The following is an 11,374-nucleotide window of genomic DNA, read 5'->3' as shown; positions in this document are numbered from 1 at the left end:
CTCAGAATGCAAAGAAAAATAGCTGAAAGTAAAAGAAATCAATATAAACAGTATTTCGCTTTGTGTCCAAAATGGACAAAATTAATACTCCAAATATATGCCAAGGCTTAAAGCAGCAACAACGCTACACATGTTAGTAAAAATATTTAAGTATCTGAACAAAGAATTCTAGTGTCTTCCCAAGTTTGATTGGCCTGACTAATCACCTGTTAGGCCTAATTAATTTTAGAATGTTTTAAAGTGTTGCAATTGTGATGTATTTTAGTGTGTGATATGATGAGGCTGTTGACAAACTGTGATTGTTTTTTAAATTAATTATTTTTTTTAACTATCTGTTATTTTAGAAAAACTGATGATGGTGGAAAAATACACCGAAACGTATTTTAATTGATAAATAGAGACAATAAATGACTGAAACCCAGGAATTAATTTTGATTTGGAATTGAAACACAGTGAGGAAAGTATGTACAAGCTAAATAATCTCGCATTCTTCCAGACATCCGACAACATGCTCTTCAATAGCCGAAATTATGTCGGTTCTTTTCTTCAACACCATGCGCTACTCTGTGGCCGCGCCCAAGGATGTCTCCAGCGACAGATTCGTTCTGTCCAAAGGCCACGCCGCTCCAGCCTTGTATGCCGCTTGGGTTGAAAACGGCCTTATTCCAGAACCGGAGCTGATGAAGCTCAGACAATTGGGATGCGACCTGGAAGGCCATCCAACTCCCAGGTTGAACTTCATCGATGTCGGAACTGGCTCTTTGGGTCAAGGCTTGGCCATTGCTGCCGGTCTGGCTTATGTTAGCAAGAACTATGATAACATTGATGCTAGGTGGGTATTTTACGACAATGTTAAGAATGAAACTAATGGGTTTTTAGGCCGTCGTAAAATGGAATTTCTTCCGAACGTTTCGCAAGCACCAGTTGAGAGACGAGGCTTGCTTGACCGCTTACACTGTTCTAAGCGTTCAAGTAAGCCATCCACAAGAGGATGAAAGCCACTCGTGCTTGCGAAACGTCTGGAAGAAATTTCATTTTACGACGGCCTAAAACCCCGAAAAACCCACTAGTTTCATCTTATAAAAGTTTGGGAGACCAAGCGAGTAGCAAAAGTAGGTTTCACCTAATTTTTTCTTGCGTCCTAATTGCAATCATCTATTGAATCTGGACTATTCTGCCTCTCCTCTATTTTCATCAGAACTCTTACCGAGTTCCGTCTCAGTTCATGTCCATTTTAACACTTATAACTAAGTGATTCAGTCCATTTTATGGATCAAGCCCTGTTCCAATAATAACCTCATCATATTTTTATGTCCCGTCAGAACCTACTGCCTTATTGGAGATGGTGAAAGTGCTGAAGGATCAATCTGGGAATCCATCGCTTTCATCAGCCACTACAACCTGGACAATGTGGTTTTGATCATTGACGCAAATAGGTTGGGTCAATCCCAACCAACCACTGTTGCTCACCACTTGGAGGTGTACAAGGCGCGATTGGACGCTTTCGGGTGGAACTCCTTGATTGTTGATGGGCACAGCGTCGAAGATCTGGTAAAGGCTTTTGACAATGCCAGCGCCACTAAAGGCAAACCGACTGCAATCATTGCGAAAACTTACAAAGGGAGAGATTTTCCTGATATTGAAGATCGCGAGGGATGGCATGGAAAGGCCTTGGGCAAAGAAACTGATCGAGTCTTGAAACATCTGGAAGGACTTATTGTCAACAAAGGTAATGTTTTTGTTGGAGAAAACTTGGAAAATATTCAAACTTTTGAACCGACAAACACTAGAAAATACACTTTTTGGATGATGGGTCTTGCGCTAAAAATGTTGAAACATACTATTGAATTTTGTGGCAATTAGGAAAATTATTTGTTTTTTATCTTAACGTTCTTTCATGTAATTGTCTTGAGATTTCCCGCATTTGAAATTTGTCACTTTTGAAGGGAATTTTGGAAATTGCGTTTTTTTGTTTTCAACTTTGTGAAGAGGTTTTGTTTCTTCTAAGCGGGAATAATGAATTTTGGACCTTTTAGTTTCATTTTACCTAAAACGGATAAGTTTTTTTTAGTTTTCAAATGTTTTGTTGCTTCCTCTGTAATCGATATCAAGTCAAGTTTTGCAACTGTTTTTTTTTGGAGAAATCAAAACAGTGTAGAGTCCCTTGGAAAGAGGAAGTTTTCCGCCAACAAAGAGGTTTAGCAAACATGAATTTCTATCAACCCTATACAACTGGCCCACACTTTTTCTAATTGCAAACCTCACCCTCGCCCTAATTAAAAAAAGTCCTCCAGGCAAACTGAACTTTACCATTCCATCGCCCGTAACACGAGCCCCGCAAGTCAACATCAGCAACATCCAGCTGGCATCACCTCCCAACTACACGGTGGGCGATTCGCTGGCGACCAGACAAGCCTATGGAGCGGCGCTGGTAAAAATTGCTCAGAACAATCCAAGAGTAATTGGCCTGGATGGAGATATGAAAAACTCGACTTTCTCCGAACTGCTGAAGAAATACGACCCAGCCCGGCACATCGAATGCTTCATTGCTGAACAGAACTTGGTGGGCGTCGCCATCGGAGCCACTTGCAGAGACCGAACTGTGGCGTTTGTTTCCACTTTTGCCGCCTTCCTAACCAGAGCGTTCGACCAGGTGAGTTTCATCGACCAGGTCTCTTGCCAAATCCACCAGTAAACTCAACTCTTATAGATTCGGATGGGAGCCATTTCGCAAACCAACGTGAACTTTGTGGGAAGTCACTGTGGAGTCTCGATTGGTGAAGACGGAGCCAGTCAAATGGCCTTGGAAGATTTGGCGATGTTTAGATCCGTGCCCGGATCTACGGTTTTATACCCAGCTGATGCTGTTTCAACAGAAAGGGCTGTTGAATTAGCTGCCAATACGCCTGGAGTAACTTACATCCGAGTGAATCGCCCAGCGACTAAAATCATCTATGCCAATGACTTCAAATTCCAGGTAAAACTTACAAGTTTTGCAAGTTTGGACGAGTGAAGACACTATGCGGTTCAATTGCAGATCGGCAAATCCAACGTGATTCTCTCCTCTCCTAAAGACCAAGTGCTCTTCATCGGCGGCGGAATCACTTTACAAGAAGGAATAAGCGCAGCCACTATCTTGGCCCAACAAGGAGTCGGAGTACGGGTCCTGGATCTATTCACCATCAAGCCCATCGATCGGGAAGGAATAATCAAAAACGCACGCGAAAGTGGAGGCCGCATTTTGGTGGTTGAAGACCATTACCCAGAAGGGGGAATAGGAGAAGCTGTACTTTCCGCTGTGGCGGAAGTAAGGGATGTTTACGTGAAGAAGATCGCCATTCCAAGGGTGCCCAGATCTGGAACCCCCAGCCAAGTTTTGGATTACTATGGATTAACAGCAAAGCACATTGTAAATTATCTGTTGGATGCTATTAAGAACTAAGGGGAAATAAATTTGGTTTTTCACTGTTGTTGGGGAATATTCCGGTGGGCAAATGCCCAAATTAACAAGGGCGTTTACTGGATTTGAGCTGAAAATTATCTTCAGCTGCAGCTTCTTTATTATACAGGGCGGTCCAGTTGTAATCTTCGAGTCTCTACTTCCTCTACTTTTAATGAAATTATACAGGGTGATTCAAAATTTGCGTCATTCCTCTGGGGGTGTCTTGAGAGTACAGAAAAATTAGTTAAAAAATTAAATGTTATTAGAAACTCAGATATTTGCAAAAAACTAGATCAGAAGGATAGCAACAATGTTTTTCAAGATAATCTGCCTAATTAACATTTCGTGAATGCCTGCTCCTTCGTAATTATTAAAAACTCCGGTATCCATGAATAAACATGAAGCAAAGAAAATAAAAGAGACAATAAGATGCGTCGAGGTTAGAATAACGGTGTCACCTTGCGGTCAGTGCTGCCATCTTTTTGGGGCAAATTAGTGATATACCTAAATAGGTCTCAACTGTCATCCAAAACCACCGGTTAAAGGTTATGTATCATTGATCAATATTATTGATCAAATAAAATGCAATTCTGTTGTTAAAACACAAGTGTTCCCAAGAGCAAGAAGTCCTGCCCGTATCACTCCAAACATCTTTGCCCAATCCCTGTGAGTGGGCTCATATTTTGAGCAGCTTCTCGTGTTCGGTTAATTAACTGCTGCTCAATTTGAACCGGTGTTCGAAAGTTCAAAGATTTAATGTGTTCTAGTGTCCTGTGCATGTTACATACATGGTAGGAATGTAGGCCCTTCCTCGATGGAGTTATTGGGACGATTAAGTATCCGGTGTTTGGGAAAGTGCATTTGTTGTGCAATGCATCAAGTACTCTTGGAAGACTCAGGAGCAATAATCTCCAATACCTGTTCCTATAGGTCTGGAAACCGAGCACCTTTAGATTGTCCACTATCTGCGTCCATTTCGGGACACTCGTCTAATGTGTAGCTCTTTGCTAGTGTAAGTTCTTACAGCTTCTGCTATGTTACCGTGGCATTTTCCTATAACTAATCGCATATTCGCAAATTCGCTGTTGGTTTACATTTTGTGAAAGAAGCTTCAAAATAAGCCACAGTCTATCTGTTAATGACAAAAACATCATTGCCACTTTGACTTTTCATCAAAAAACTGTAGAAGAGTACTTTTTTAATACCCAAAATTTTCATAATTTGACAAAAAGATAGTAATTTTTCTTTTCGAATGCTTAACTATTCCAATAGGCTACCAATCAAACGTGGGACCTTTTCAAAATAATGCTTAACAACAAAGTTGAAATTCGATCTTCAACTGTTAATATCTTCTTGAAATTTTCGAAAAAAAAATGTTTGAATAATTTCCTCGTACTCTCTAATTGGGCCCTATATACTCTTAAAAGAAATGACGCCAATTTTGAATCACCCTGTCTATTGTTCAAAAAAAATTTGAAGAATGAAACTTTCCAGAAGTGATACGGGAACGTTCTTGTCCTGAAACAACATAGTTTGTATGTAGAAAATGTGCATGTTTAAACTATCTGAAAGAGGCAGCAGTTTTGACTGATGTGTGTGACCAAATCGACCCTAAAACAAATGGATTTTGGTCTTCCAAACTTTTAAAAATGAACAAGGCAAGGTCCCTCAGACATCGTTTGCTCAAAATCTTTCAGGGGTATGATAGTAAAGTTCACTCAAAAATCGATCCATTTGTTGCATTACTTCAAAACTATTGATTTCTTGAATAATTCTAGACACGTCTTTTACGAAAGCTGTACGCTACTTAATATGAGAGAACATGGACTTTGTCCAAATTTTGGGAATCTGGCATCAATGTAGTTCAAGCCGCGAAATTAATGGTAAAATAAGGAACTTTAGCCAACACAGCACCGTCTTTCAGTGTGTTTGGGTTCAAAAAAACGGGAAAATTCCATCCATCCATCATTAGAATTTGGGCCAAAATTGAGACAAAAAATCTTTCAAAATCGACATCCGAATGCCTTCCTAATCGAAAACAAAATCCAGAGGGAGTAGATCTGGTAAACGTGCTGGCCACAATGCTGCAGATTTTTACAGTAATTACAACTAAACTGGAAAGTAACTTCGGCAGATGATGTAGTGACTCTTTTTTTATTTTCACCTGCGGTTTCTATGGTCAATCCATTTGCATAGGGCGTACCAAAAATAATTGTAAAACGTATTGTTGCAGCAGACATTTTTAGTGATAAAGTTTGGAAGGGCGTTGGTTCATTGGGTTCAATAATTCAGCAAGTTGAAAAGGAAATTAGAATGGTCTTAAATCATTCCCGGTGAAAAGAGCGGAGCAAGAAAGCGGGTTTCCTACATTATATCGGTTGTGCTGCGGCGGCGAGATTTCAGAATAGCGACTCATTCATATCGCATAATTAATTAAATTCTAATTGCAGCTGTTCCGAGCCGGTTCGTTTAAAAGTTTGCGATGTTTTGCGATCGCAGGACATTCATCATTGGACTGACAAAGGAGGACGCTAATCGCGCCCCCCTTCTGCTTCATCCCTCCGACAGATTTGACTCCTCCGGCCTTTGTCTCTACCAGCAATTTTAAGCGATTATTACCATGAAAGAGCCACAAATCAGGATAAAACTTCCCGGAAATGGGGGAGTGAATCTACAAATATCAACGTGCATTATTTCGGTATTTTGACTTAGAATTTTCTGATGTTCTTCCTTAGTAAGTTATGTAAAACTTTTTCAAATGTGCACTTGTCTTGATTGAAACAATAAGAAAATAAATGAAAACAGAAATTTTGCGTCCCCTCAAAACCTACGGAAACGTAGGAAGATAAAGCGATCACCTCTACCAGGAAAATGGATCTGAAACTAAAAAACAAACACGAAACAGAAGATTAATGCTGAGCTGTCTCCCGACTTTCTTCGGGGTATTTTTCACGTAACCATCGCCGCACACACACACACTTCGTAGTTACACCTATAATTTTCCTCTAATCCAAATAAATTTCATCGATTTTTGACGAATTATGTTGTAATTTCCTCATACGTTTTTCCCAGAAAATGAATGATGTCGACTCGACACGAACTTATTATTGAAAGCGCCCTTTGACAAGCAATCTGTTTTAGTTTGGCTTTCATATTTTCAGCGTGTTGTAAAAAGATTTCCCGCCTCCATTTACTCAATAAATTGAGGGTGCACGCGTGTTTGTGTACGCTTTTAGCGAAATTCTCGATGTCCAATTTTTTTATGAACAATTCCTGATTATTGAGGGTGTTATTCAATACAACATCGCATTGAGTCGCATTAAATGATAAAGCGAGGTAAAAATTAGCTTAGAAAGACTACATTTTAATAATCGTTAAAAAATCTAATGGCGAAATTTAAGCCATGAAATCTATCTACAAAAATTTTCCAAATAAACATCTAAAAATGGCACATATTTAAGCAACCTTAAAACACTTCAATCAGGGAATCAGCAAGAACCATATTTACGTTCCTCACCCTTTGAGCCAAATCTGAAGAAACGTACTGGGGAAAGTTGGCAGTGAAACTGTGGACATTTTATGAGAATTTGGGACTTTAAATTTCAGCTTCCATAAGAGTCTTTTTTTTTGGCGCATAATTTTTACCTTGAGAGTGTTTTGGATTCCACTTTTTTTTCACCCAAACTCAGCTTCAGGGTCAAAAAATAGTGCTCTTAATGAAATGTTTGGATTATGGTCGATTGCCGAAATTTTGTTAATTGCTTGCAGCGATTTTTTTTTGTTTTCCACCTCTCAAGTAAATTTTGTTCTCCAAAATCCAACAGAAAACGAATAATCGTCACTAGTCTGTGTATTTTTTAATTTATTTTGCGCTAGGTGGCTTAGTTTTGGTGGAAAAAAAGGGAAAATCGCCCAAATTGTGGAGTCTGGAATGTTGGTGCAAACCGGTTTTTTTTACAAAACTTTTTCTCCACTAATGGCTCGATAGAGACTATAACATGTTCTAAAGGGTTCAGCAGCTTCTTCAAAAATTCTTCCCACTTTTTTACAGGTAGTTCCTTTGAAGGGTCAAACTTTAAACCTTAATAAATCGCTCAAATCTCACTCATGTGACACGATTTTTACACAGACGTTTTTTCCGGTATATTTATACATGTTTATTGCCAATTGGGCGCAAAAGAGTTTTAAGAGAGAAAATGTCTCATTCAAAATGTCTCATGTAAATGAAACTCTTAAGCAAATTTTCGAAAAATGTTGTGTTATTTTAGGTGATTTTCATTTTGGTTATTTAGGTGATGAAGTGAAAATCTGTCGTAAATTCAGTCTGTTAAAAAAGAAATTTTTGCTCAAATTTCAATGGTAAATCGAAACACTTTCAATAGCGCGCTTGTTTTTCAGTTTAATGATAAAGTCAATTCCAATTTTTTTTTCTATTTTACCTTCTCTATCCAGTCGAATTCTCAGAAATTGAGCATCGTTTTGAGTTTAAAAGTTATAGTTCGGTAAATTTTCAAAAAATTATTTGTTTTTTTTTTCTCCCAAACCGAGATTTTTTGTCTCAGATCAGATTTTCTCAAGAACACAAATTTTTCGTGAAATCTTTTTTCAAAAAATACATATGAAAACGGAGACAGTCAAACTTCCCAAATACAAAGGAGGTAAAAACATTCAAAATATCAAAAAGAGTTTCATTCAGTAAAAAATTTAATCAAATCAGAAATGTTTGAATAATACCATCTTCAAGAGCTTTTGCCCAATTCGTTATTAATACGGTAAATTTTAAAAAGAGTTTTTTTCCTCAAGTGTTTTTTATGGTTTTCTCAACATTTATTTTACGTTGTTGTTTATGTTGTTTGTTTATGTTGTTGATTTCAACATATGGAAATATGAACCTCGTAAGAAATATTTTGACAATAGACGAAACAACCAAAAGAAAAATATTAAAAACCGCAGGAAGTGAAATCAGTGAAAAAAATCAGGAAGCAGTCAAATTACGACTTTCAGCCATCAAATTAGGAAGTCTGTCGGTTTTCTAATTAAATCGTTTTATTATTTGGAAACCATAAGAAAGATGCATATGTAAATATTGAGAAACAAAACCTAAAAAAATATGATCTGAAGTTAAACTTAAAATGGAATAAACAATCTAAGAAAAAGTGGCTTAAGCCCGAAACAAAAACGCACGTTTCTAATCAATTACTGAGCGTAGTGGACTGAAAACGGTTTTCTTCGTTTTATTACATTAAATTAAAGCTCGATTACCAAGTAGCAGATTTTCCATTAAAATGCCAGTGATATTTCATTGAATAAGTCTATAATACATAGCATTAAAATCCGGTATAAATACGAGACATGCATCACAAATTTCCATCGCGAATAGGCAAAGTGTTCTTTGGCATAATACGCATAATCAAAAATCAATAATAATCTTATCGGGCACATGTTCAATGTGTTGAAAATTTCAAAACAAAGAAACCTCTTTATGAACCGTTTCCGGGATGAAGAAGTGCGCTCCATTATCTTTTCCAATATCTCTCTTTCGGCCAATTTCGCGTTGGAATATCGGGAGTGAGCATGGAAAGGATCTGAATCCCGAGAGAGCAATGCATCCATTGCGACGGGATATCGAGTGGCTAGTTTTGCGATTGAAAAGGCTATTTTTCATCATCGGCCCGGTCAAAGGAAATGAATTCGTTACGGGGTTTTTATGGCAGATTGAGCATATTGTTCCAGACGTATGAATCGATTTTTTATTTGATTTTTTTATTGAGTGTTTTTATCAGATAGATTTTTTAAATGGTCACTTCAACTCTTGAATTTTGTAAAAGCAGCAATAATTTTCTGAGCTTTCAAGTCAATAGTACTAGTTTCAAACGGGCAGTCAATTAAAAGACTTTCTTCGGCAATTGCTTGAGATCTTCCGTAATAATTAGTAATTGAGTTCGCTAACTAAAGTTCGCTTTCTGTTTCATTCATCTTATAACGATTTTAAATAAAAAATGGTTTTCGGTAGTATTTTTTGAAAAATATTTCAGAATGGCAATGAATAAAAAAGGTGACATGACCCTCAAGTACTATTCGGGTCGGTAAAGTCTTCCACGAATAACATAGTCTACGGTTAAATTTATTTTTTGATGAGTTTTTAGTAGGTGTCTCCAGCCTGATTGGTATGATTTACGGTTCTCTCAGTAAAAAATCTGGGAATTAAGCAAATGTTTGTTCTTAGACGCAACTTTAAAAATTAAACAAGAAAAGTTCCACATTTTTGAAATCAATGAAGTTCTTCACGCCCGGTCAAAGTATCAGTTGAAAAGTTTTACGGACTTAGAAGCCGTGGATTGCATTTGCTTCCTGAGTCATGTTTAAATTGCTCAGGAATATAACGGAATGTTCGAAAGCCTACGTTTTCAAAATAAATAACTTTCAATCTAAATTTTTGCTTTTTATTGTTTTATCACCAAAATGTATATTTAGGGAAAATTAATTCGGTATATTAAAATGACACACTTTTTCTTGTATTGTAATTTATAAAGGCAAGAATTTCGTCGGTACCATTCGAACAAGAAATCATGTAAAATAGTACAAATTTGTCCTTGCATTGGATGATGCAAGTGCAGGTTTTGCGGTTGCTTATTTCAGGCTAAACTAGGTATGGGAGAAAAACATCGATGTAATTCGTTCGATGTTCAATATTTTTACCATCGATGTTGGAAATTTGGAACATCGATAAAATATCGATGTTAGATCCTGAAATGAAAACATCGGACATTTGATGTTGATACTAGATAGAAACATTTTCTGCGAACTCTTTGATAGTGCCGATACAAACGATGCCGCGGCATAGCGGCCCTTTTCCAGCGGCACCCGAAAAATCCACTTTTTCCAGTCAGTTGACCGAAAAATGTGGCAACTGTAAGTTGAATAAATTTAGTCGATTATTTAATGTTATAGTAGTAGTGATATAACATTATCTAAGTTTAAGTTAATCAATTTTAAATTTATATGCAATGGCAAACTATCAGAACATCAATGTTGTCAAACATCGATTTTCTGTCTTCGATGTTTTCCTAACATCGATATTACCTTTCGATGTCAACAGCGATAGCTCCTATCGATGTCAACATCGATGCTACCATCGATGTTATAGGATCAATGTCAACATCGATGGCTACCATCGATGTTATAGGATCGATGCCCCATCCCTAGGCTAAACCCAGATGATGAGAGTTAATAGGGTCGAAACCGGTCCTAGGGGTGCCTGAGGTTAGCAAACTTAGAAACTTGCACTATCTTACTTTGTAATTTATAAATGAGATAATTATAAAAATGTAGCTGGTAAACAGAGAGCTAAAATGCCATTTTTAGTAAAAATTTCTAAAAAAGTAAAAAGGTGCAAGTAGATGTGTATAAAACTGGAGAGAATCGAATGAAAAAGATAAATCATTAAAACAAGCTTAACAGAACAAACTAAAATCGCTGATTAGCTGGACTGAATAGAGCAAAAAAAGTTTGGACTGCTAATTGAACTGAGTGGATGGCCAGCAATTTTAGTTTGTTCTGTTTCAACCTGTTTTATTCATTATTTGCGAATCAGCATATAAAAATAGAAAAATCAAGCCCACTTTCAATTTCTTGGGCCAAGAGCGGAATGCGAACTGAATGATACATTGAGTGTTCAGTTAGGCATTTTATTCTCTATTAAATTAAATGTGTACAGATACTTAATAAAAACTAGAATCACACTGAGTGTGTGATAATGGTGTCATTATCAAAATGATATTTAATCTGTAAGCAGAAAAGGAAGCAAATAATCATTTTTAATATCCCCATGGAGCTGATTCGCTAAACTAATGTGGTTTTGCAATAACGACGTGTTTACTGGAAGAGTCCTATTAAGCGTTTGCAAAAAATGGGGCAATCGAGTTACGCCTT

General features: G+C 37.2%; 1 protein-coding gene and 1 long non-coding RNA gene across 2 annotated transcripts in view; both read left to right on the top strand.

The window, feature by feature from the left end:
* Positions 1-3,470, top strand: part of LOC109544317 (transketolase-like protein 2) — a gene marked incomplete at its 5' end in the record, with an annotated part of 6,756 nt that extends 3,286 nt beyond the window's left edge. The window contains 5 exon segments of the mRNA XM_019914417.2: positions 497-832; positions 1,323-1,729; positions 2,295-2,653; positions 2,711-2,977; positions 3,038-3,470. Of these exon segments, the coding sequence (XP_019769976.2) occupies positions 497-832; positions 1,323-1,729; positions 2,295-2,653; positions 2,711-2,977; positions 3,038-3,442 (1,774 nt within the window).
* A 350-nt stretch (positions 3,471-3,820) lies between these two features.
* LOC125502659 lies at positions 3,821-6,481 on the top strand. The gene is made up of 2 exons (XR_007280429.1): positions 3,821-4,454; positions 5,893-6,481. It is a non-coding gene; the product is annotated as an uncharacterized LOC125502659 (long non-coding RNA).
* The last annotated feature ends 4,893 nt before the right edge of the window (positions 6,482-11,374 follow it).

The sequence above is a fragment of the Dendroctonus ponderosae genome, unplaced genomic scaffold, assembly GCF_020466585.1.
Source record: "Dendroctonus ponderosae isolate FM_Combo_2020 unplaced genomic scaffold, Dpon_F_20191213v2 Dpon_F_20191213_1, whole genome shotgun sequence".
Lineage (NCBI taxonomy): Eukaryota > Metazoa > Arthropoda > Insecta > Coleoptera > Curculionidae > Dendroctonus > Dendroctonus ponderosae.
Note: the sequence above shows the minus strand (reverse complement) of the source record. Positions and strands in the feature narration are given on the sequence as shown.